This window comes from Squalius cephalus (assembly GCF_949319135.1).
Source record: "Squalius cephalus genome assembly, chromosome: 8".
In the NCBI taxonomy this organism is placed as follows: domain Eukaryota; kingdom Metazoa; phylum Chordata; class Actinopteri; order Cypriniformes; family Leuciscidae; genus Squalius; species Squalius cephalus.
The window spans coordinates 2,428,107-2,455,541 of NC_137129.1; the positions used below are offsets into that span (position 1 = coordinate 2,428,107).

Below are 27,435 nucleotides of genomic sequence, written 5' to 3' on the forward strand. Positions count from 1 at the left end.
GCGAACGCCCTGTTCTCTCATGGGAACAAGGGCCCCCTCCGTGACTTTCGTGAAGACACGGGGGGACAGGGCCAGCCCGAAGGGTAGGACCTTGTACTGATATGCTCGACCCTCGAACGCAAAGCGCAGAAACGGCCTGTGTCGAGGAAGAATCGAGACATGAAAGTACGCGTCCTTCAGGTCGATCGCTGCAAACCAATCTTGGGGACGGATGCATTCGAAAATGCGTTTCTGCGTGAGCATTTTGAACGGTAGCCTGTGAAGGCTCCGATTCAAAACTCGCAGGTCCAAGATCGGTCGTAACCCACCACCTTTCTTGGGTACAATGAAGTAGGGACTGTAGTGCCCTGACCTCATATCGGCTGGAGGGACCGGCTCTATCGCGTCCTTCGCCAGTAGGACTGCGATCTCCGCGCGCAAGACATGGGCATCGGCTGCTCTCACTGAAGTGGAGTGGATGGCCCGAAACTTGGGGGGACGCCGGGCGAACTGAATCGCATAGCCGAGCCTGATGGTCCGAATGAGCCAGCGAGACGGACTGGGGAGCGCTAGCCAGGCTCGCAGAGACCGTACAAGCGGGACCAAAGGGACCGTAGGCATACCCGGAGTGGGGCAGCGAGGTGGAACACAGGGGCTCGGCTCGGGAGGCTCTCTCTGGGAGGCGGCCCGTAGCGGAGTCTGAGTGTGCTGCGCAACACTTACCTGGTTCCACGAGGCGGGAGGTGCAGGAGACGGCTTGGTTGCGTTCTCGAGCTGCACACTGCTGCCTGCTGGCGATAGAAGAGGTGGATGAGAGTGGTAAGGATTCTCTCCCCCCACTGCTCTCCGGGCCCTCTTCGGACCCAGAGACGGAAGAAACTGCTCTTTTATTGAAATTTTGGGTACCGCTGGTTTTGAGGCCAGCGGCGGAACAAAAAGAAAAGGAAAACAAGGATTTTCCACCCGGCCCTCTTCCGGGGGATGGAGCGATGCCGTCATCGTCTCCTGGAGAGCAGTCCCTGCCATCTCTGGGTCGCCCGTCCTAGGGCCGCTTGCCCTTGGCCTTGCCGCCCTTCTTGGTGGGGTCCTGGACGGGCGGGGCGGACCGCCTGCGACTGGCTCCACGGCGCCGTTTGGATGGAGGCTGCTGCTGCGGCGCGGGAGCAGGGGCAGACGCAGGAGGCCGCCCTCGGCGACGAGCAGACTGAGGAGCCGCAGACGGAGGGGTGGAAGCAGCAGCTGGCCGCCGCGGCAGGATGTGACGGATGGCCTCAGTCTGCTTTTGTACAGCCGAGAACTGCTGGGCAAAGTTCTCGACCGCGTCGCCGAAGAGGCCGGTCTGGGACACGGGGGAGTTCAGGAACCGGAGCTTATCGGTCTCCCGCATGTCCGCCAGACACAGCCAGAGATGGCGTTCCTGGACCACCATGGTGGACATCGCACGACCCACCGACCGCGCGGTCACCTTCGTCGCACGAAGCGCGAGGTCCGTCGCGATACGAAGTTCCTGAAGAACTTGGGGATCATGACCACCCTCGTGCAGGTTCTTCAGTGCCTTGGCCTGATGAACCTGCAGCAACGCCATGGCGTGCACGGCAGAGGCAGCTTCCCCACAGGCCTTGTAAGCCTTGCCGGTTAAATCCGACGAGTACTTACAGGCCCGTGAAGGGAGACACGGTTCTCCGCGCCAAGTGGAGTTAGGGCACAGTTGCATAGCAACGGCCCGTTCCACTGGCGGGATGCGCGTGTATCCCTTAGCTGCCCCGCCATCAAGGGTGGTGAGGGAGGAGGAGCCACCGGAACGGTTTCTGGCAGTAAAAGGTGCCGTCCACGTCCCCGTAAGCTCCTCATGCACTTCCGGGAAGAAAGGCACTGGGGTGGGTTGCTGAGAACCAGCGCGCGCCACCCCGAGATACCAATCGTCCAACCTCGAGGGTTCGGGACACGGTGGAGGATTCCACACGAGCCCGACCCCGTTGGCGGCCCGGGAAAGCATGGCCATCATCTCCGGGTCCGTCTCAGGCACCGTTGACACCCCCGAAGGAGGCAACGGCGCCGAGTCGTCATCCGCAGAGAAGTCTGACCCACCCTCCGATGCAGCGATCGACATCTGATCCTCACAGGGAGCCCCAAAGGAGACAACCGGTACACACCGCGAGGATGGTCCAGCTCTCTCCAAAGGGGGCTCAACTGGCTGCGGAGCATGAGAGGGGTGAGGGCTCCTAGGGGGTTGGTTCCCCGAAGGAGCCGCGCTCACCGTGATCCTCAGGTCACCCATGTCGCTGCCCGAAGCCATCCTCTGAGGAGGATTGGATCGAGGCAGCGGCACGGGGACTCCGCCCCTTTGCAGGAACGTGAGTCTCGACCGCAGCTCCGCGATGGTCATCTTCCCACAATGGGTACATGACTCATCCACAAGCGCTGCCTCAGCGTGTTCAATGCCCAGACACACGAGGCAGCGCTTGTGACCATCCTGTGAGCCCAGGTAACGACCGCATCCAGAAACACACAGATAGAAAGTCATTTTTTTCTCTTTTGAAAAAGACGCTCTCTATCTGTGTAAGCTCTTTTAGGGACTGCTCTCACTGGTGCTGAAACACGCAGGGGAACAGTCACTGCGAACACAGACAGGAATGTGCACCTGTCTGTGCGCTGTCACTCTCTCTCTCGCAGGCAGGTCTTACCAGCTGTAAAAACAGCTTTTGAGCGCTCTGCTGGCGCACCTTACCAGCTGTTATAACAGCCCTTTTTTTTTGCTCAATACCACAAAACAAAAAAGGACAGAAAGAGAAGAGAGAAGAGAGAAAAGACTGCTCGCGCTGCCGTGCTATAACGCCCGCACCGGGAAGGAGAGGTCCAGAAGGCTCGTTGATTTAGTAAATCACTCTCTGTAAGACGCATCGAAGTGCTTGGCTCCGAAGCAAAAGACTGAAGTGCAATCACACCAGCTGCTCGTTAAATACCCGCGCTGCGAGGCTGCACAGCTGATGCAAATGATTGCACGCCAATGTGCATTGGCTTGTTTTAGTTCACTCGAAGTAGATTGGCCTCTCTAGCGAGATTCCTATTCGTCGTTCACCACGACGTACGTCGTAGTGACCGAACGATAGGGAACCAAGACTTAAAGTCCCCGTAGTCAATAATTGTATTCCTTAAAACTCATCTTTGATCACCAAAATGACATATTTAAAGGTTTTTAACATGAAAAAATGCCTTAAAATATCTTGACTGTAACTCGACACCCTTGCCTCATTTAGTATGCGCGGTTCTATGAATATGCAAATGAGCCCCGCCTCCACTCACTCACTCAGCTCAGAGATCCACTGGTTGACGATCACACGTTGATCTGATTGGTTACAAGGTAGTTTTGGTTCACTGCAGTTTTAAGGAGGAAATACTCAGCAATGCTGTCGACTTATGAATTTACACATGGTGTGTCTTAAAGCAGATTAAAAACACCACATAGACACATAAACAACATTAAAAACTGGATTTTCACCACCAGGGACGTCGTTAGGCCTATTTTAGGGGGGCTGAAGCTACCCCAAAATGTTCCTAAGCCCCCCTAAATTATAATAAGAAGAACAATAACAATTCGATTTATCAATAACCGTATCCTCATTCATATTTAGACGCAACAAATGATATATATCCAGCTACAAAAAATAGCTGAAAAGTCGGAAGTTGGACAGTGCAAAGAGTCGTAACAGGGCTGCCAACTCTCACGTATTCACCGAGAGACACACGCAATTGACACTTTTCACACACTCTCACGCCACACATCCATTTTCTAACGCACAGAAAAATCGCGAAGCAAAGAGGACACGGAGACCGACAGACTAGAGCAGGTTACTTTATGATATAAAATAATCTCAACTCTCAGATTCTGTCAATTTTATTACGAAATTCAAACAATAAATACCGTTTTGGCGTTTGTAAATGTTACGTGACAGATCCCTAGCGCACGTGAACCGATCATCTCTACTCGCTAATAGTAAAAAAATAGAACACTGTTGAAAGATACAGTAGGCCTACAACTTACCGAAATGTATATTCCTCATACAAAATATCGATCAATCAGTGTTTTTCATCAGCGTGAAGAGGTCAATAACATAGCTGGAGAACAATTATGTCAGATTTACCTCAGGAAAGCCGTTTAATGAACACAATAGGCTATAGCACGTAGTTGGCAAGAAAAAAAGAGCTATAGAGAGTATTTTGCTAAATATGTGTTCTATATTACATATTTATTATATTTTTAATTATATCATTAAATAAAGTTGTTATTATAAAAAAAAAAAACGCATTTTATTCCATTTGAGTTATTTTTAACCTTAAATAATTCTGCCAGCTGATAGGGCTCTCTGTATGTTTACAGCATTAGGTGAGTTGTTTTTTTCTTGAGAAAAATTAACGCCTATCTTGTGTAGCCTAATATTTATCCAAATGAGTCAATATTACAGTTTTTTTTCGATTGCTAAACGACAGTGAGCACAACTGGAGCTACATGTGCAAAACTCTAACTACAGTCTGCACTACCAACAGTCACCTGAGCTAAACACTTCACATCACCTGCAGAACTCACTCCAAGCAACACAACTCTTAACACACGGCTCAGAACAGGCTCAGTGCAGCCAAACACTGCACAGCCCTCACTGAGATAACACACACTGTCACTCAGAACACACTGAGAGGAAAAACACTAGCATCAAACACCAATACAGAAAATACAAACTTTTCATCTTTACAGTTTGAACAATTTCAGTGACTTCATACAAAGTAATATTTTCTTCAAAGAAAAGAGTGACATTCTTTCACATGATTTATTTAAATTCTTAGAACATAACAATTCTTTACTGTAAGGTAAATGAAAATTAGCAGTTTGCTTCAATAGTCTGTAGTAATTTACGTAATTACAGTAATGAGAAAAAAAAGGTAGAAACTAAAAGTACATACTGTAATTCGAACAAATAATTGAGGGGCTAATCCTGCCTCTCTCTAGCATCAGGCCACAGGTGTTCATCAACATCAGTTCCCATCAAAACCTGTCTTCCTTGTTCCATTTCCAAAATTAGTCTTTCTGAGCTCTACCTATATCTATATCTATACCTATATCTATATATGTGTGTGTGTTCACTAACAAGTCTAAAACAAGACACCTGCTTAGCCTTTCAGCTGAGATTGCAGTCAGCAGTGTTTGAAAGGCACAAGGCTGAAATCTATTCTGTTTTGAATGTGTGGTTCACAGTTTTGACAGCAGTGTGTTAGCATTTGAACAAAGTGCTGTAAATCCACAGTGTTGTGCAGGTTGTGGTTAAAGTCATGGGATAAGTGTGTAGAGTTTTGAAAACTGTGTTCAAGCAATGAAAAACGAGCTAGAGTTTGGTCCACATGAACTGCTGCTGTGCAGACTGTAGTTAGAGTTTTGCACATGTGACTCCAGTTGTGCCCACTGTCGTTTAGCAATCGAAAAAAACTGTAAATCAAAATACAATAATTGAATTGAATTGAAATAATAAAAAAGCGTAGCTTACCAGAAATTGTATTCTTATGATTGCTCTGAACATTTCTGACTAGTCAACAAACATTAAATTACTTGTTCATAAACTTAAAAAAAAATATTTAATAAAAATGTAGGTGTGACGGGGTACATAGTGCATAGCTGTTTTTTACTCAAATTCACTGTAAGATTTTCTGTAAACACAAGTTACAAATACCCTGGGGGCTAAGCCCCCCCTGTCTTCCAATCCTAGTGACGTCCCTGTTCACCACAGGGGGACTTTAATATTTCTATATTATTACATCACTTTGCTTCTAAAGTAAATGTATTGTGATTTATTAAGAATATTTAGATATCTGTACTGGAAAACAAGACACAAATACTGAGTAAGAAACTCTTTTTGCAGTTTACAATGAAACATAATGGGGTCCAAAAACAACACTGGACCTCATTGACACAAAAAAAACCACTGACACTGCATCCAAAAACAGTACACGTTTTATACGTATATATGTATGGATTACGTTCACACGTTCACCAAATGTAGTCCCTACTACACAATATGGCATTTTGGATGCATTGTACAAAAAAATAAATCAGACATGTTTGGAATGACATGAGGACAAGAAAATAATCCCTTACAAAGCTTGGCGGGAACTCCAGCATATCAGGATCCTCAATTCATGCACACATACTGTACATATGCACACACACACACACACACACACACACACACACACACACACACACACACACACACACACACATATTGGAGCCATGGCTCATAAAAGCACTTTAAAATTCTGCAAGCGTGTGCATGAATCCACAAAGGATAATTTAGAGCTTAACATATTACGATGCACAAGCATTTCTATTTGTCAGAACCAACATGGAGACTTTCCAGTCCGTCAGGAAATGTTTGCACTACATTTAAAGCTTTAGAACAGCAGTAATTGCACACAGAAATAGTGGAGCGTAATCCCAAAACCTAAATCATGAAAAGGACTAACTGTCAAGTTTATTACCTTTCTTTAGTCCTAATGATTTCCAAACTACACGCAGGGTAAAGGCTGAGGTGAGAGAGCTCTTGGCTGAACGCAGACGCTGCTCACAACAATAAATTTCAGATAATGACGATCTATTTTTGTTCTTCGCGTAACCAAGTTTCCGCAGGCAGGACCGGGCGTATTAATGTGGGGTATATGAGGAGTGTGAGAGGTGTGATCCAGCAAATCAGTCAGCATTATAGGCTGTAACATTACAAATGCATATTAGTTTTGACACTTTAATGATTTCAATAGTAAATCTCTAATGTTACGGTTAAACTGAGATCATTTTTACTCCTTAGTCAAAGTCAGTCACCTTTTTATAAATTATTCTGATAATGTAAATATGAATAACTACCATCCAAAAGTGTGTGTGTATACATACAGTATATGTCTGTGTATGTGTGTGTGTATATATATATAGTTTTCTTTATAAATTGTTTTATTCAGCCAGGATTTATCAGATTGAAATGTATATATTCAGAATTATATAATCAGAATTATCAGAAAATATTTTGTTTATTTATCATTTTCATGTTGCATTTAAGGTGTGTGTTTGTGTGTGTGTGCACGCACGCGTGTGTGTCTGTGTGTGTGTGTGTGAGCGTGTGTGCTTGTGTGAGTGTGCGTGTTTGTGTGTGTGTTTGTGTGTGTGCTTGTGTGTGTATGTTTGTGTGTGTGTGTGTGTGTGTGTGTGTGTGTGTGTGTGTGTGTGTGTGTGTGTGTGTGTGTGTGTGTGTGTGTGTGTGTGTGTGTGTGTGTGTGCGCGCTTGTGTGAGTGTGCGTGTTGGTGTGTGTGTTTGTGTGTGTGTGTGTGTGTGTGTGTGTGTGTGTGAGCGTGTGTGCTTGTGTGAGTGTGCGTGTTTGTGTGTGTGCTTGTGTGTGTATGTTTGTGTGTATGTATGTTTGTGTGTGTGTAAGTGTGTGTGTGTGTGTGTGTGTGTGTGTGTGTGTGTGTGTGTGTGTGTGTGTGTGTGTGTGTGTGTGTGTGTGTGTGTGTGTGTGTGTGTGTGTGTGTGTGTGAGTATTTTTAACCTCTGTACTACAATATGAATTTAAGTCAAGAATATTTCAGCAAAAGAATCAAGTGTAGATTTAGATATACTCAAGTGTAAACACTGAAACCAGATGAAAATCTGACTCTGGCATGGAGAAAACAATCTTTCCAAATATATATTTTTTCCAGGTCTTGTGCATTCTTTTGGTAAACCTCAGGTCCAGTTATCTAGGTAATGTGATATGCCTCGGTGGCGCTAACTGACCACAGCGCTGCCCGATACACACTTCTTAGGCTTGTGCAATGGAAACTACAACTGTTTTCAGGAAAACTGAATACACAGACCATGACAGCAATTGTGAACATGATCAATGACTGTGACACACACTCACTAGAAAATATAATATTAAAAGAATGCGGAGAAATACATAAGAGTGATATATAGCACATATACAGGAAGATGCATATAAAATGTTTATCTAACATCATGAGGTCTCACAGTTTATACAAGTATAATACCTGGAGGCGGAGAAAGAGTCCATTTCATACTTAAAAACATCATAAATAAATACATAAATAGGCAGTTCAGGGTTACATATGTAACCTAGATGTCTTAGATATTTATCCAGAGCATTTGATATTTTCCAGTGTTGTCTTTGCGGGTATATTATATTGATTATATATATTATATTAACATTCAGGGCTGAATGCATGCAATGGAACAAATTATTGCAAAATCCCGAATAAATCAAACGCTGTCTGTTGTTCACCAGTCAAAACTAAACTGTGAGACTGAGACGGTCCACAGATAATGTAGAAACTGTTTTAAAATATCCTAATCTGGATAAGGCAAAAAGAAGAGGGAAAACTAACATGAAGAATGAGGAGAAATACCCATTACACCGTTTATATTGTGTATTTAATTCCTTGACTGTTGCAGATTCTGCTGATAAACACCAGCTCTTATTACAGTCGTGTTTACACTACTTATGAATCCTAAAGCGATTTCATTTCGGGAAGTGTAATAATCAGTTAAATGGATCTTGAGAGTAATTGCTTCAAAAGCTCAACACTGGTAATGTTCTCTTGGCACCCGTACAGCGCTCTACATCACTGTGTTGAATATGATCATAACTTATATTGCCAATCTCCTGCCGAGCAGAAGCATTGTATCCAGCTACTCCACTTAAAAAGCTGAAAAATGATATTTAACCGTAATTCAAAATGAATTAGATTATTTTCATAATCGCACAAGTTTTATGCGAGGTGGAATTTGCGAGTGTTTTGTTTCTGTGGCGCAACAAGAAAAGTTATTGAGGATACGATGTTTCAGTCGCGTTCTGTTTAGAACTCTAGGGTTCTTGAATTTAAAAAGATTAAATGATGTCTTAAATGATGATGCATTATTCCACTGGTAAAGTGGTTTACGAGCTGCTTTATTCATAAAATGTAATCAGAATAAAAAAATGCATTAAAAAATTCCTAAAAACCTAAATCCATAAAATAATCCCGTGATGGGAATTGCCTGACGGAACCGCTACTTTTCAGGAAATGGAAAAAAACACTGTATTTTTTAAATGATTAAACACTATGATGTCTAAGTTGATATTGTGGCGTTACATATGGTCAGACACTTGCATGTGTCATTATACTATTAAAATTTGACCAAAATTAAGCTTAAATGGAGTTAAGATGTTTTTGACCAGCAAATATCAGACATGTGGGTTTTGTCCATCATTAAAGGCAGTAATAAGTGCATTATGTCAATTTACAGCTTATAAAGTTCACTGTAACTATATGTGGGCGCTCAGTTTTTTCTGTCATTTGGCCAAAATCTCATGTTATTAAAAATGTAAGCTATTAGCTCTGACTCAAACTCTGGATACTCTTCTCCGCTCCTCAAATATTAGCCTTTATAAAGATAATGTTTCTGGAGTAAGAAAATGATGTTCTTGTTCACCCTTGTATTTACCCTTGCATTGCAAACAAGCAGAGACGCTCCAGATGTGTCATGATAGAGGTGGGCGGAGTTATGAGGTTTGACTGACAGTTTGAGGAGCCAATGGAGTTACCCGGTTTAATCACAAGCTCTTTTTAATACTTTTCATTGGTTAAATATGTGCAGAACCCACAGCCAGTCGTAAAGGATGACCAATGCAATAGTGACGATTTATGAGAAAAAAGTAAAAGTGACAAAATACAGAGATACGCTCGACAGTGGCGATATAGTGAGGATAATGTCTAAAGTGGACTATTGAAATAGTGCCGCTTCTCTTCTGAGAGTGTGTGTGGGTCAGTATCCGGGATCCAGAGCCGTGTTTTCCCTGAGGAATGGGGTCATGGGGGGGTATGGGGTTGTGGGGGGGGGGGGTCTTGTTCATATTCCTGGCCCGGACGCCACTGACACGGAGCCAATGCCCACAGCACTGACAGACTCCCAGACTCCCTGTGTTTACACTGCTGTGTGTATTGATGGGGTGAAGTGTGTGTGTATACTGATGGAGTGGAGTGTGTGTGTGTATTGATGGAGTGGAGTGTGTGTATCCCTGCTAAAGACCAGCGGAGACCAGCTCAGTCCAGACTGGTTTGTGCCAGCAGAGACACAGTGTTTACCAGTGCAGCGGATTCACCAAGTCTTGGTTAACGTGTGTGTGTGTGTGTGTGTGTGTGTGTGCGTGTGTGCGTGTGTGCATGTGTGCGTGCATGTGTGTGAGTGTGTGTGTGTGTGTGTGTGTGCATGTGTGTGTTTTGGTTCATTTTCAGATTAAAGTATCTATTAAGATATCTATTAAGATACTTTAAAACTGAAAGCACCTCAGTTAAATCTGTGCCACAGTGTGTGTCTTCAATAGAGCATATAGACACTGAAATATGGTAATGTCACAGTCCAGTATTGAGTGTTTCTGCACAGACACGCGTGAGGTTATACAACATCTGTCTGCTTTACAGGTCCTGAAGAGGTTTAATTGCGGCTGTATATGTTTGTCCTTGAAGCAGATGAAACGATATTGATTTAATAACTCTTTCATCCAGCCAAGTCTGAGATCCACAGATTTAGCAGAGATTTCTTCAGCTGTGTCTGGTGTGAATTTTGTACGGTGGTTTTGGCACAAACACACACACACGCTGTGAATTCTCTGCTAAAGCATTTAAAGTGTGTACTATCAATATCACCGTGTTCTTCCAAAGCGCTGTCAGCAAAATGACACACACACACACACATTTCAAAGGTCTGTTTTATTGACAGCCAACTTTTGTACATGATTTGCTCAAGGTTATTTCCAAATGAGGTCAAAAAGAAGTAACAGTGAAATATAGCATTTGTTGCTTTCGCCTGCGAGATGAAACGTTTAAGCCATTTTTTCATAAAGCATCTTCAATCAATTTGCTTCTCCAGTAAATGTATCTTGTATTTAAGGCAAGACAGCCCAGGTGAATATAGGGTAAAACTTCCCCAGTTGATTGATGACATTAATTAAAAAAAACATGTTTTACAAGTTTTCTGAAATGTTATGTTTAAATATGCAAATGAGGCATTAACTAATTAAATATGCACTCATTTGCATACATTTCTAGAACAAACATCTGAACATTGGATGAAGTCAGGTGAAGAATTATTGTTTGATTTTGTTGACATATTAGTCAAAGTTTTTTTACTGAGGGGATTTTCTATGTGTATCACTATAAATCAGAAAATACTGTCAACAGCCAGAAAAAAAACAATTTTTTTTTTTTTATAGGAATAAAATGTATAAAATCAGAAAAATTATATATGAACAAACCTTCAGAATATAGATAAGAATAAAACTGCAAATAAGTTTGGTAAGAGATTTCTGGCTCAATGTATAGGAGGAAAAACTCATTTAGAGAACCGACCTTTAAAGATATATACTGTGATTGAAATCTACAGATGCAAATAGATAAAGTGCTCTAAAATATACAGTTAAAAGTGTTTAAAAACAACGTCGAAAAAAAAGCCTAAAAATCCCCAAATCTCAGACCTGACAGATGCATGAAACCAGTGTCTCGCCTTCAGAATGTTTCGGTGTTTGTACTGGAAAACAAGAGAGAAATACAGAGGAAGAGCTTCATTTTTTGCAGTGTAACTGTCAGTGTCTTCTGGATATTTATTATGTTTTCCTTAAATTCCACAGTAGCAAATTAAAGAAATGTCGGCGCTGCCGGATTGTTGAATGTTTGGCTGTATAAAGGCTGTATATACAGGAGTGTGTAACGCTGCTCCTTACGCTCATCACACACGAGGAGTTCTGACATGTCCCTCAGCCTCGGAGAGGAAACAGTATATAACGCTTTTTATTTTCAGTCTTTGGCGAGGAGTTCAGCTTTGCTGTGACGCACGGACCCCTATGGCACGTGAATTATAGCACTCGGGTGTTGTTTTTCCGCTGCTCTACTGTAAAACGGCTGTGTTTGGGCTTTCTGTACTGCAAAAAAAAAAAAAAAATGATGTGCTTCCTCTGTCTAATCTCAACCCTCATTCAGAGCCTCTGTTTTAAATGATCCGTTTTAAAAGTGGTTTCTTTAAAGAATTAGTTCACTTCAGAATTAAACTTTCCTGATAATTTACTCTCCCCAACGCCATCCAAGATGTTCATGTCTTTATATCTTCAGTCTAAAAGACATTGAGGAAAACATTCCAGGGTTTTTCTCCATATAGTGACTTCAATGGGGTCCAAATGTGAGTTTCAGTGCAGCTTCAAAGTCTCGACACGATCCAGCCGAGGAATAAGAGTCTTATCTACACAAACCATCGGACATTTTATTAAATAAAATAAACATTTGTATACTTTTAACCACAGATGCTTTTAGTCTGTGTTGCCGAACAACAGTTTAGGTTTGTGGAGCATGTTCATCTGACGAACACTTCATTTCATTCAAGAAATGTAGATTTCAGCTTGACAAACACATCCACACGTCCTCCTTTACTCTGCGTAAACATCATCCGGTGAGGAACGCTACAGAACTGCCATCATTTCACATTAGGAAAATAAAAAGACCGGACACCAGAACGCTTCCCCTGGGCTGTTGTGCAACACCAAATAAATCTCGGTTTTCATCACAGCTTTTCCTAGTAAAGGCTTGGAGTGATTCAGCAAAAGTTCATTAAGGCTGGTGAGAAGAAGTCTAGATGAACTGTGTTCTGTTGACCGTACAGATGTTTGAGCTCAGACTGAAACAAAGACCACATCGTGACACACAGCAGCGTTAGTGCAACTATCTATATATACACCCGGTCACACTGAATGCGTCTCTATAGCACACATTGTGCAGTTTATATGCGAAAATGAGTTTTTACGTGCATATGATACGCATGGGTAGGTTTAGTAGTGGTGCGTGTGTGTGTGTGTTATACGTTTGGGTAGAAGTAGTGGTGTGCAATAAAGTGCATATCATATGCACATGAAAACTGCGTATCATATGCACTTAAAATCTAATTTTCGCGTACAAATTGCATGATAAACACAATACATGCTATAGAGACGCATTTTCATGAGATTGCGAGTCTATTGCTCTTCTGTGAACTCAGAGACTTGAGATCGGCCTTCAGGTGAAGCTGGAGATGAGCAGGTGTGTGTTGATTCACCTGGTCGTGTGTTTATGTGTGTGAGAGCCTTGATCATGCATTTAAATCACAGAGAAATTATAGAGATATTTATTTTTCAAGACTTTGAACCTGGGTTGTCTACAGGGAGTCACATTTATTTAGCAACACTTTAGAAAAGCACCTTCGTATCTATCAATTTACATTATCGTTTAAAAGTTTGTTGTTTCCTTTTCTTTTTTTCTTTTTTTAATTGAAAGGATGCATTAAATTGATCAAAAGTGACAGTAAAGACATTTATAATATTACAAAAGATTTCAGTTTCAAATAAATGCTGGGGTATTTTTTTAAACTTTTTATTTATCAAACATTCCTAAATATATATGAAAAACAGTTTTAATATATATATATATATATACATATGTTGAAAACAGTTGAGGAAATTGTGATATCACAATTTCCTCAACTGTTTTCAACACTGATAATAATAATAAATGTTTCTTGATCATCAAATCATCATATTAGAGTGATTTCTGAAGGATCATGTGACTCTGAAGACTGGAGTAATGATGCTGAACATTCAGCTTTGATCACAGGAATAAATGACACTTTACTATATATTCACAGAGAAAATTATTATTTTACATTGTAATAATACTTCAAAATTTTTTACTGTATTTTTGATCAAATAAATGCAGCTTTGGTGTCCAGAAGAAATGACTTTCAAAAACATTTAAAAGTCTTACTGACCCCAAAACAATTGATTGGTATGCATGTTAACATTCAATCAAATTTAATTTATAGCTCACATTAAGATGGTTTATGATGTGCATCACTGCATGAGACAAATATTGATTTTAGAAAGAATGATCATATTTTAGCCAGTATCAGTGTTTTACTGCACACTTGTCACAATCTTAATGTATATTAAGCATATAGTATTGTCACCTTTTGTCTTTCTTTTTTGTGCATTTTGTGCCAGGTCTCTTTTTTAATGTTAATTTTAATGTTAATAAACAATAAAAATAATTTCTAAAAAATCTAATAATTTACATTAATAAAAAAATATTTAAATGTGGTATCTGCCCCGACCAATGTCTATGAAGAAGTGAAAATTATATTAAAGGGGTGGTTGATTATGATTGGACTTTTCTAACTTTAGTTAGTGTGTAGTGTTGCTGTTTGAGCATAAACAACATCTGCAAAGTTACAACGCTCAAAGTTCAAAGCAAAGGGAGATATTTGCTTTTAAAGAAATCGCTTTTTAAGGACTACAACAAACGGCTGGTAGAGACTACACAAGCTTCCTCCCGGGTTAGTGACATCACCAACCCTAAAATTTACATAAACCCCGCCCCCTGAACACGATTTATAGATTATCAAGACAAAATTTGCTAATCAGTGACTAGAAGATAACTACACATCAGCTTCATAAATTCATCAACTAACCATTCAGAAATGTCCTGTTGCTTCTACATGTTTCACTTCTTCTTGAGTCTCTCCATCATTGTCTGACTCCGGTTTGAACATAAAAGGCTGAAAGTGTTTGAAATGTTTAGTGCATGTGTGTGTGAGGTAAAAGGACATGAGCTCTTGAAGCTCCGCCCCCTGTGCCGGGAGCAGCAGCTCATTTGCATTTAAAGGAACAGACACAAAAACGGTGCGTTTTTGCTCACCCTCAAAAAGTGACGACTTTAACATGCTATATAAAAATATCTGTGGGGTATTTTGGGCTAAAACTTCACATACACACTCTGGGGACATCAGAGACTGATTTTACATCTTGATAAAATGACATTACACCACCCCTTTAAGCACTATATGCAGAGATACAAGTCAAATTATGCAGCAACATGTTTGCGTCGGCTGTTCAAATCCCGAGGAAGTTTATTTCCTCTCAAAATCTGTTGACAAGTTTGACATTTTGTATGACAGAAAGTGAAGAATGCTTTCTTTCTGAACAAACGGTATTGCACTTGTGTCTTAATATAGGATGTAAAAAATAGCCTGTCAGCGAAGAACAGAATACATCGATCATACGCAGAAACCGCAAACAACCAGTCCATTAATCTTGGTTTCGAGACCGCAACGATGCACTTCATCTTAATGAGCATGATGTCACCGAACGATGTTTGCAGCATTATTTGATGTGGGTGGCTTTAAAGTGATTAGACAGTGTGTAACGAGAACGTCTATGAAATGGATGAAGTGTGAGGAACAAAACATTGAAAAAAGAAAAAAAATCCCACTTAACAATAAGAGCGAGAATCACACACTTGGCCTCCAAAGCCTGTTGTTGCATCACTGGCCTCTTTGGACATGCCTAAAATACAATACATTTTCCAAGTCTCTTTCCAAGATTCATCTTAGAAGAGATTTATAAAGCTCAATCTCTACTGTCTGATCTTATTTGTGGCGATGACTTTCAGGAAATTATTTTGTGGGGCTGTACATGTTTCATTTGGTGTTCCTTTCATTGCTGGCATGCCTATGCAGTTTCGTTTTTTGGCTCAGAGAATGACACTTTTGATAAAAATAAAAAAAAGCACTAGTCGGAGGAGTAATAACCCTCAGGTTAAGACCTTGGGCAGAACTATTGGTGACACAATGAAGCAAGATGGGAAAATCAAAGGCCGTCCTTTAACCACCAAACTCTGGGCGTCAATGCTGCATAAAATTAAGCGTTTGAACCCAAGCCTGCATTAAGAGAAGGTTGTGAATTTGTGGTTAAAATCCTCAAGTGTGGATGGATGGAGTTGAGTTACACGCTCTGTGTGGTTTCTGGATTATACGGTATGGGCTTTCCCAGCCAATGCCCTTTTACTTTCAGGCTCTACTAGAACAGGTTTTCCTGTTTGAATGTTGATTATTTTCCTCATATTCTCCATTGTTGCGGCTCCTCTCTTCCCGGTCTGTCAGTAACGCTCAGGACTGTGTTTCCCGAAAGCATCGTTCTAACGAACATTCGCAAAGATCATCGCAGAGTTGTGTGTTTGAGCGACAGATCTCGACCTGTGTTTAGAAGCAGAGTTTCTTGTTTGCATGACATGTGGACTCAATAAATCCTGATCTTGAGCAAAATAAGCAAGCTGACATTCAATACAATCTGTGTCTTTTATTTAGAATACATACAAATGTAATTAACGACTTTTAGTTTGTCAAGAGATTTAAAGCGTCATTTTTGTGTAAGAGCTCTAATGTAAGAACGAGTCTATGATTGCATCTGGAAATAAAGCTAAATTAAAAAATTAGAAATAGTCCTTGGATGCATGTTTGTAATTTATAGCAAAACATCTAGCATTAATTAAATCTCAAACAGATTCATTAAAAGTAGTTATTACTCCATACGTGTGTGACATCATTATCCAACGTGGATGAACAACCAATTTGCGACAGTACAGTTTCGGGAAACAGTCGTGACGAGCTAGTTGATTTCTTCAATGATGCATCGTACTATGATAGTGAAGCAGCGAGTTTCGCCGTTGTACGGGAAACACAACCCCGTTTAGTTCCTGTCTCTATGAAGCCCCTCCTTCTGAAAAGCACACTGTGCTCTGATTGGTCGGCTGGAGCAGTGTGTTTGTGATTGGTCGAGCGCTTCGAGTGTGTTTGGGAAATGTCCCGCCCCTTTCCATAACCGCCAGGTTAACACACTACTAACTAACTCAACCAGGCCCCGCCCCTTTATTCTGCACATGAATTATTATAATGAGGAATATTGTGACGTGTTCGTTCCCGGAAGAAACTCAAGACTACAATGGAGGCGTTTCAGGAGTTCAGAAACACTGACACTGATATAGAGAAGAACTGGAGCTTTTTCATCCTCAAACAGCAACATTACACACTAGAGATGAACATGGGAAAAAATGCTAACTCTCAAGAATGGAAACGTGGGTCATGAGTGTGAAGGAATTCTGTGTAAATCACTCATGGATGTTTCTGGCAGTAAATCCAAGGCCTCCTTGTTTAAAATCTCTCTCTCCTCTCTCTCTCTCTCTCTCTCTCTCTCTCTCTCTCTCTCTCCTCTCCTCTCTCTCTCTCTCTCTCTCTCTCTCTCCTCTCTCTCTCTCTCTCTCTCTCTCTTTCTCTCTCTCTCTCTCCTCTCTCTCTCTCTCCTCTCTCTCTCTCTCCTCTCTCTCTCTCTCTCTCTCTCTCTCCTCTCTCTCTCATCTCTCTCTCTCTCTCTCTCCTCCTCTCTCTCTCTCCTCTCTCTCACTCTCTCTCCTCTCTCCTCTCCTCTCTCCTCTCTCTCTCTCCTCTCCTCTCTCTCCTCTCTCTCTCTCTCTCTCCTCTCTCAAAATTGCTTTATTGGCATGACTGTACATTTTACAATATTGCCAAAGCTTGTAGAAGACATCAAAATAATACAGTATTACAACATAACTTAAATCTAAATGTACTACTTAAATTAATTGTACAAATTAACAGTGTAACAAATTATAATATCTGTAAACGTTTTACACCATAGTGTTTTAACATATATACAAATTATAGTATCGGAACATTTTATACCACAGTGTTTTAACATATACACACACACACGTCACTGAAGGTCACTGTGGTGGACAGTGGGGAAACACACTGAGGTAAGACACACATTACACACACATTCACCTGCTGTCTCTCAGGCTGTGGCACACACACACGTATCTGGCAGCGAGTGCTGCTGTCTGGCCCTCTCCTAGCAGGATCTTCATCTGATCTACTTCAGTCATGGCTGTAAAGTTCTGTATTACGTTAGTGAGTTTGCTGAAGTAGAGTTCTCTGACTGAAGTGTATTTGTGACAGTGAAGGAGGAAGTGCGTCTCTGTCTCGATCTCTCCTGTCCTGCAGTGAACACACACCCTCTGCTCTCGGGGTAACCAGCTCTTCCTGTGTCTGCCGGTCTCGATGGCGAGACTGTGTTCACTCAGCCTGTACCGGCTCAGGATCCGTCTCTGCTTTGTGTCTCTCACACTCTGGAGATATCCTTCCAGTTCATAATTTGATTTCAGATTTCGATAGAATTGTAGTTTACTTTGTGTTTTAGTTTCCTGATCCCAATGTTGCAGATATGTATTTTTAGACTGTTTGATCATTTGGTTTGTCCTGATGTTAGTGTGAGAAGCAGTGCTGGTCTGAGACTGGTCAGAGTTAGTAGGGTTAGTCGGGTTAGTGAGTCTCAGGACCAGCTGACTGAGAGGACTCTTTTCGGGGTTCAGTTCTTGGGTTTGTAGAGCTTTAAAATGTAGCGATTCTGTGGGACTTGATTTTAGATGCATCCAGAATTTGAGGATCTTTTTTGCATATTGATAATCAATGGGAATCGGCCTAATTCTGCCCTACATGCATTATTGGGTGTTTTCCTTTGTAGTTTCAGAATCATTTGCAGAATTCAGTGTGTAGGGCTTCCGTTGGATGTGTGTCCCATCTAGTGTAGCTCTGATCACTGAGTGGACCCCAGACCTCACTTCCATACAGCGCAATGGGCTGAATCACACTATCAAAGATTTTACACCAGATTGGAATCGGTAATTGAGTGTTTTGGAATTTTTTCTTAATTGCGTATAGAGCTCTTCGAGCTTTATCTTTAAGAGCATTCACTGCCACACTGAAACTCCCCGATGCAGTGATGACCAGGCCAAGGTAAGTGTACTGCATCGTGTGCTCTAGGGCGGTGCTGCCTAGGCTGAACTGGCTGAACTCTCTCTCTCTCTCTCTCTCTCTCTCTCTCTCTCTCTCTCTCTCTCTCTCTCTCTCTCAGGTTGTTCCTGAAGAGCCACAGTGGGACTGCGGGCCGGCAGAGCAGTTTGGCGATCCACGGCACTGACTTCAGCACTAAAGACGTCGACAATGACAACTGCACATGCAAGTGTGCCCTGATGCTCAGCGGCGGTGAGACACACACACTTCTCATTTAAACATCTATTGCAGCCCAATCTTTTTCCTTTTGCAGTTACCCATGATTCTCAGGAAGAGGCTGACATTAGTGCCGAATAAATACAACTGGAGAATTTAGTAATCAAAATGTACTTGTCATGCTGTGTGCTTTTGATTCATTAATAACAACTGGTCCGTAACAGTCATTAGTGTGGGAATTGAAAGTTACACACTGTATGTTTTTGATTCACTGAAAAGAACTGACTCAGAAGAGTCATTCACTGATCACTCAGTAACAGTGTATTTGAGTTCCATTCACATCTGCAAAACTTTGCTAATGTTTAACTCTTTCCCCACCAGTATTTTCGATCATAATGGTCCCCATAATATTTTGTTGTATGAATATGTAAACAGTCAATATATCAAAAGAAAAAACAGAGCCTTCTGATTGGCTGTGATTTTAGATTGATTTGGCTGTGAGTGCGGTGTGTTTACAGAGAGACTCCGCCCACACTCTCTTCTGATTGGCTGTGATTTTGGATTGATTTGGCTGTGAGTGCGGTGTGTTTACAGAGAGACTCCGCCCACACTCTCTTCTGATTGGCTGTGATTTTGGATTGATTTGGCTGTGAGTGCGGTGTGTTTACAGAGAGACTCCGCCCACACTCTCTTCTGATTGGCTGTGATTTTGGATTGATTTGGCTGAGTGCGGTGTGTTTACAGAGAGACTCCGCCCACACTCTCTTCTGATTGGCTGTGATTTGGGATGCGCAACAACCTGCAAAAGAAGCTTTTATACTTAGTATGTTTGTCTTGTTTCCAGTCCAAATATCTAAACATTCTTAAATCGAGATGCTTTTACTAGATTAGTAAAATGCCATAAGATATGATGTCTTGTTTTCTGGGGTAATAAATCAAAATTAAGTGAGTTGCTGCTTAAAAAAAGCTAAATTAACTGCCAATAAGTCAAAGCAGACTTTACTGTAAATCAAACAGAAACAAGATTATTTTTCTTACCCCATTGGCAGATCATTTTGCTTGTTTTAAGCACAAACTCACTTAATTTGGATTTATTTCCACAGAAAACAAGACATAACATCTTATGACCTTTTACTCATCTAGTAAATGCATCTTGATTTAAGTATTTTGAGATATTTGGACTGGAAACCAGACAAAAATACTAAGTAAGAAAAGCATGTTTTGCAGTGTAACAGTGAAAACACGTATTGCTGGAACAACTTATCAAGAGTTAAGAACCACTAATGGACCGAGCGTCATGAATCATTCTTCTTTTTCAAATAACCTACGTAAATAGCTAGTATAATGACACTCTCTACATAGACTTTGTGAAGTGTGCAGACAGTAGGATCCAGTCTAAACACAGTGTGTGTCTGTGTACACCTCATGCTCTCTTTTTGGCAGAGGAACTGCATAAAGCTTTGAGCACGTAGTAATGAGGTCTTTGTGGACTCGCATAGTCTCTCCTCGTGGATTCAAACCACCGACAGCTTATGCTTTTCATACTGGAAGCCTTTAGGTCTCAAATCACTGTGAATCATTTAATAAAGCAGGCACTGAGAGAGATCCTGTCCACCCGAATCTGCCATCACCTTCTCCGTCCTTGGTGGCCAATATCTAAACGGGGCCCTGACAGTGATTCATCTCTGAGATATTTAATATCAGGATGAGAATAAATATGAGACTTACGGTAGGGTGACATGCATAAATACGCTGTATATGCAAGGGGATTTGTGCAATGCAAATAATAAAAAAGAATAGTGTCGCGGTGAAAGATTTTTAATGAGTTTGTAATGAAAAAAACAGAGCGGAAATGCCTCAAAAGCAGAACCCTTTAAATTCTGTAGCGTAAGTGATTTAATGAAAGAAATATTGGTTCCAGTTCTGGTTTATATCATGAAATCAAACTTTTATCATTCTGTTGCCTCATTTCTTGTTATGCAGTGTGGTTAACAAGCCTATAAAACACAGCGAGGCACTCGCCCAGATAATGAGATGAGAAATAAGTAGAATCAGCATCCAGTCAGTTTGGCTCGCTGGCGGATGGTAAAATGGCACAGATCTCTCTGGCATTTGAGCCTGTAAAGTGAACCTCAAGTCCTTCATGAGAAAGGGACGTGCTAAAATGGGCACCGTGGGGACACATGTTGTGTGTACGTGTCTAATTGAAGGCCAGATGAGTGCAAAAAAAGCTGTTCTTACTCAGTATTTTTGTCCTGTTTTCCAGCACGGATATCTAAACATTCTTAAATAAAGATACATTTACTGGAGAATCAAAATTACGTCAGATATTAAGTATTGTTTTCTGATAAGTGAGTTTGTGCTTAACACAAGAACAAATATCTGTCAGTGGAGTCAGAAATGTAAAAAAAAGAAATTCCCCAATTGGTTGCGAATGCAGTGCGCTTGCAGAGAGACTCCGCCCACAAGCTCTTCTTATTGGCTGTGATTTCAGAATGATTTAGTTGTGAGTGCAGTGTTCTTGCAGAGAGGCTCCGCCCACAAGCTCTTCTGATTGGCTGTGACTTTAGATTGATTTGGCTGTGAGTGCAGTGTTCTTGCAGAGAGGCTCCGCCCACAAACTCTTCTGATTGGCTGTGATTTCAGAATGCTTTAGTTGTGAGTGCAGTGTACTTGCAAAGAGACTCCGCCCACAAACTCTTCTGATTGGCTGTGATTTCAGAATGATTTAGTTGTGAGTGCAGTATTCTTGCAAAGAGACTCCGCCCACAAGCTCTTCTGATTGGCTGTGACTTTAGATTGATTTGGCTGTGAGTGCAGTGTTCTTGCAGAGAGGCTCCGCCCACAAACTCTTCTGATTGGCTGTGATTTCAGAATGCTTTAGTTGTGAGTGCAGTGTACTTGCAAAGAGACTCCGCCCACAAACTCTTCTGATTGGCTGTGATTTCAGAATTATTTAGTTGTGAGTGCAGTATTCTTGCAAAGAGACTCCGCCCACAAGCTCTTCTGATTGGCTGTGACTTTAGATTGATTTGGCTGTGAGTGCAGTGTTCTTGCAGAGAGGCTCCGCCCACAAACTCTTCTGATTGGCTGTGATTTCAGAATGCTTTAGTTGCGAATGCAGTGCGCTTGCAGAGAGGCTCCGCCCACAAACTCTTCTGATTGGCTGTGATTTCAGAATGATTTAGTTGTGAGTGCAGTGTTCTTGCATACAGACTCCACCCACACTCTCTTCTGATTGGCTGTGACTTTAGATTGATTTTGTTGCGTCTCATACTCGTCTCGTAGTTGTTGTTTTTTCCACTGTATCGCATTGCAAGTTTATCCTTGACAACAGTGGCTTTTTATGTGATGTGGTTGTATCTTTATGAGAAAAGGACTTGTTATATGATTTATATCATATTGCATGTTAGCTTTCTTTCAGGATATTGTGATACTGAACGCATACACAGAAAACCTTATGATCTTACGCAGTAATTTTGTCTGGTTTTGCATTAAAAATATTGAAACATTCTTAAATTAAGATTTAATTGATTAGTCTTGTTTCGGGAGATAAATAATCAAAATTAAGTGACTTTACGCTTAAAAAAAATAGTCAGAAAAATAATCTTGTTTTCCCTTTAAATTAAGTTTCTTTCTCTGACTCCACTGACAGATATTTGTGCTTGTTTAAAGCACAAACTAAAGAAAACAAGACTTAATATCTTCAGTCATTTTGCATCTCTAGTAAATGCATCTTGATTTAAGAATGTTTAGATATTTGCACTGGAAAACAAGATTCATAATTTGCTACAGAACTGCACTAACGATTGTAAATGTGTGTGTGTGTGTGTGTGTGTGTGTGTGTGTTAGGATGGTGGTACGATGCCTGCGGTCCATCCAACCTGAACGGTGTTTACTACAGACAAGGACAACACGTGGGAAAATTCAATGGAATCAAGTGGCACTATTTTAAAGGCCCGAGTTACTCTCTCCGATCCACTGTCATGATGATCCGACCGGCCGACTTCTCGTAGTCCTCCACAAATACCCACAAAAGCTTCGGAAAAGTGTTATTTCTTCGGCCCATGACATTGCCCTGCGTATAATGCAGCATTCATTTGAGATAACGCTCATTGAAACAGGAATCCTGGGAATACGAGGCTGTCCTGACACCTTCATGGAGAGATGGAAAACTCCCTGGGAATTTAGGGCAGGAGCGGACTTGGCTCGGCTTTTATTTTTAAATATCAGAGGTATGAATTCAAGTGCCATTGACTTGTCACTCAGGACCGGTGAACTGTTTTAATGCAGACACATCACCTTTGATGGAAGTGCGTCGCCCTGCGATCGTCTGGCTTTCAATCCTGAATTTAAAGCAGCTTGAATGTCCTTCAATATCCTAAAAGGACCTATTCATGGTTTATACAAACGTGTTGCACAGTTATATTTGGGTTATGATACTTTACTTCACATTTTTATGCTCTTGTTTTTTTATCCCAGTATATTATTACTTTTTTATTTTGTACATTATTCCTGTCAAAGTGAAGAAAACCATAGCATGCAGTGTTAAAGGTGACTTACAGTGCTATTTACAAGGAACATTTTCAGCAAAGAATAACACAGCCGTCCTCCAGCCTGCAAAAAGATTATCCTTACTTAGTAGTTTTGCCTTGCTTTTCATAAAAAACACACACACACACACACACACACATATATATATATATATATATATATATATATATATATATATATACATATATATGGTAACACTTTCTAATAACGTTCAGTTGTAAGTCATTTATAAGTGGTTAGTTAATGATGAACTAATCATTTACAAAACATTATGAAACATGATTATGCATTCATAAATGATTAATAAGTGATATGTTCGTTATTGTATGTACTGTATGTTTTGTAGATTCAGTTATAAGTCATTTACATTTGATTAGTTAATGATTAACTAATCATTTACAAAACGTGACTGCGTTTCATAAATGTTTTTTTTTTTTTGGAATTTACAAAACATACATAAAATGTTAGCATATCACTTATTAATCATTTATGAACGCATAGTCATGTTTTGTAAATAATTAGTTAATCATTTACTAATCACTTGTAAATTACTTGTAACGGAATTTACAAAACATACATAAAATGTTAGTATATCACTTGATAATCATTTACGAATGTTTTGTAAATGATTAGTTCATCATTAACTAACCACGTATAAATGACTTACAACTGAACATTATTAGAAAGTGTTACCAAATACATTAAATTAAGATACATTTACTTGAGAAGCAAAATTTGTGAAAAAATCATCAAAATAAAGTGAGTTTATGCTTAAATAATCTTAATTCAAAGGGAAAACTAGATTATTTCTCTGACACTGTCAAAAATCTGAAAAATCATCTTGTTTTCGCTTTGAAAATGTCAGATATTTGTTCTTGTTTTCAGCACAAACTCACTTAATATTCATGATTTTTTTTTCCAGAAAAGTAATTTTGCTTTTCCAGTAAATGTATCTTAATCTAAACGAGACGGAAATACTGTGCTGTGTGCAAAGTGAATATTATTAATGGCTTTGAACTTTTGTGAACACAACATTGCTTGGCATCAAATTTTGAATGCATGCCAAAGATATTACAGATAATACCATAAAAATATTGATCTAATATTAATCTTCGTTACAACTGATGAACTAAAGCCAATGGCACATACGGTACTGGTTCAGTATAATACAAATAACACTGTTTTAATTCATTCATACCATATTGAATTTGTCATTTTTAAGAATGTTTTGCAGTTTTATATGTAGTATTTCTTCTCAAAAGCAGTGTTATTTTACCGACAAGCTTGGATGATCTTTTACATGTATCCTTGAACCTAAGGTTTGCAGAAGTGTTGAATAATTGTGAATTACTGAAAGGAAAAGCTTTCATGGAGTTTCATTTATGTGAAGTTTATTTGTTGCGGTTTTAGGGCCGGATCACACAGAATGCATTTTTTCTTTTAACAGATTTTGTATTTAAACATTCTTTGCTGCTTTTTGTTTTGCACTGAAACAGCAGCCGGTTTTAAATCCTGCATTCTTTTCCTCTCATGTTTTTCATTCCACTGCGCGGCTTTTTAATCATTTCACATGTAAACGTGCGCCAGACAATAATATGATATGAATATGACAATGATAATCACGTTTTCAACTTTTAAAGTTGACCGAAACCTTGCATTCTTCTCCATAAGCGCTTCAACTCTCGCGCGTTCTTGTGAACGGCCCGTTTTCAGTAACGGTTTACAGGAAGGGTCCATTTGTTGAACTAACAATGAAAAAAACGTTTAAAACATCAAAAGTTGCATCTGTTAAAGGAGAACTCCGGTCAATTTTAACATTGAGCTCATTTTTTTGTACATTTGGAGTGCTGTCAATACAGAGAACAACGACAAAAATCGGTGTTGCCTACACCGTGTTATCCTCTTTTTAAAATGTGCACCCTGTTGACTTCAATGGGGCAAGTACTAAACCTGCTTTTAGCCTCTTAACATCCTTGATGTGTCATTACAAGTGCACAGGTCATGTGAGTGATTCCTTCAGAGTGAACACGGGTCAATATGACTGCAGTAGATGTGAAAGATATGAATAAAAATGATATTTATTTCAGCCAGCGCTCATACCTGTATTTACATCCTGTTTTCGGTCAAAGTCCATAGTAGCCGATTGTCGAGTTCACGCGCATTAGTTTAGTACCTATGATCACGCGCGTGAACTCGACAATCGATTACTGTGGACTTCGACCAAAAACAGGATGTAAATACAGGTATGAGCGCTGGCTGAATAAGCATAACTTTTATTCATATCTTTCACATCTACTGCAGTCAGATTCACTCGTGTTCACTCTGAAGGAATCACTCACATGACCTGTGCACTTGTAATGACACATCAAGGATGTTAAGAGGCTAAAAGCAGGTTTAAAACTTGCCCCATTGAAGTCAACAGGGTGCAAATTTTAAAAATAGAATAACTCGGTGTAGGCAACACCGATTTTTGTCGTTGTTCTCTGTACTGACAGCCAGTGGCGGCTCCAGAGATTTTCTGTTGCAGGTGCTATGGGGATGCTCAACACTTAACAGAAGGTGCTTTGAATTTTGGGGCGTTTCATTATGGAGGTCGCATCGGACTACCCTTGGTATACACATGCGTACACGCCCGCATTAACTATACTCGTTCCACGACTATAAGCATACTGTATATATATATGTAAATGTATTTAATGAAAGGAGGGGATATGCAGCAACAATTTTTGGCAATCATCAATCTGGTGCACTTTGAGAGTTAAATTAAAAGCTCCAACCCATATTCAGTGTGCAAATTAAACAGAAAAATTCAAACCTCTTTTAGTTACAGTGTCTGTCTACATTACTACTAAATAATAATAGTTATAATATTAATCCCATGATAGTAATAGCCAGATATTGTCAAACAAATGCACTGAAAAATAAAGGAAACTTTCATAATTAGTTTTGTACTAATTTCTATAGCCTACTTGAAAGAGTATATTTCTATACTTCACATTAAAGATGTGATTGGGCCAGCCCAGTGTCAATCAAGAAAAGAACCAATCAGCCGCTGATCTACGTGTTTCATGGGGTGTCAGAAGAAAAAACCAACGCTGACTTTTTTTACCAATGCATTACACCGGCACTAACCCATGCGCCGCCAATTAAGCAAAACAAAACAAATGGGCCGCCGTTGTATGAGTTTTATGGGCCGTTAAGACAAAAAAAAAAAAAAGTATGAGATGTATCGGCCCAAAAAGCACGTCTCATCCCAACGGGAATCTCCCGGTAGTCCCGATGGCCAGTAGCCTACATGCCTGGACGTCACACTTTAAATCCTACCTGTTGCCTTTCACCATCCACTTATTTAGCTGCTGTCACATTAATTGACATGCCATCTCATTTTCCCTCTTTCTTTTTCTATTTTTAGTACCCGACAGCTTTTTTGCTTTATCCATCTTTTTTGACGACCACTCACTAACGTTACTCGTTCCTGGATGCTCGCGCAGCGCTCATGACGCCAGCGCCCGCTCGCGATTTAATTTTTTTTTATCTAATTCCTATTTTTAACATAATAAAAAAAAGACTATTCAAACATGACATTAAAATATAAATATAAAAAAAAACATACATTTCTTGGGGGTGCTGGGCAGGTGCTATGGCTATTATAGGGGGAGCTACAGCACCACCTAGCTCCCCCCTGGCGCCGCCACTGCTGACAGCACTCCAAATTGACAAAAAAATGAGCTCAATGTTAAAATTGACCGGAGTTCTCCTTTAATTCTGTTTAATTCACCCATGAACTATATTGAACAGATGTATTTTTATTAGGGGTTTAACAATATCCTCATATCACGATTCGATACATATATCATGATACTGAACTCATGATATGATATTATTGAGATACTCCAAGACTTATGATAAAAGATTAAATTAAAATGCTAAATTTGGTGTTATATTGTGGGTGAAAACT

At 40.4% G+C, this 27,435-nt stretch overlaps 1 protein-coding gene across 1 annotated transcript in view; it reads left to right on the forward strand.

Moving 5' to 3' along the window:
• Window positions 1–23,610, forward strand: part of angpt1 (angiopoietin 1) — a 79,678-nt gene extending 56,068 nt beyond the window's left edge. The window contains exons 8-9 of the mRNA XM_079878125.1: window positions 18,829–18,959; window positions 22,776–23,610. Coding sequence (XP_079734251.1) covers window positions 18,829–18,959; window positions 22,776–22,939 — 295 coding nt within the window. The 3' untranslated portion in view covers window positions 22,940–23,610. The remainder of the gene's footprint in view (window positions 1–18,828; window positions 18,960–22,775) is intronic.
• Window positions 23,611–27,435: the final 3,825 nt, after the last annotated feature.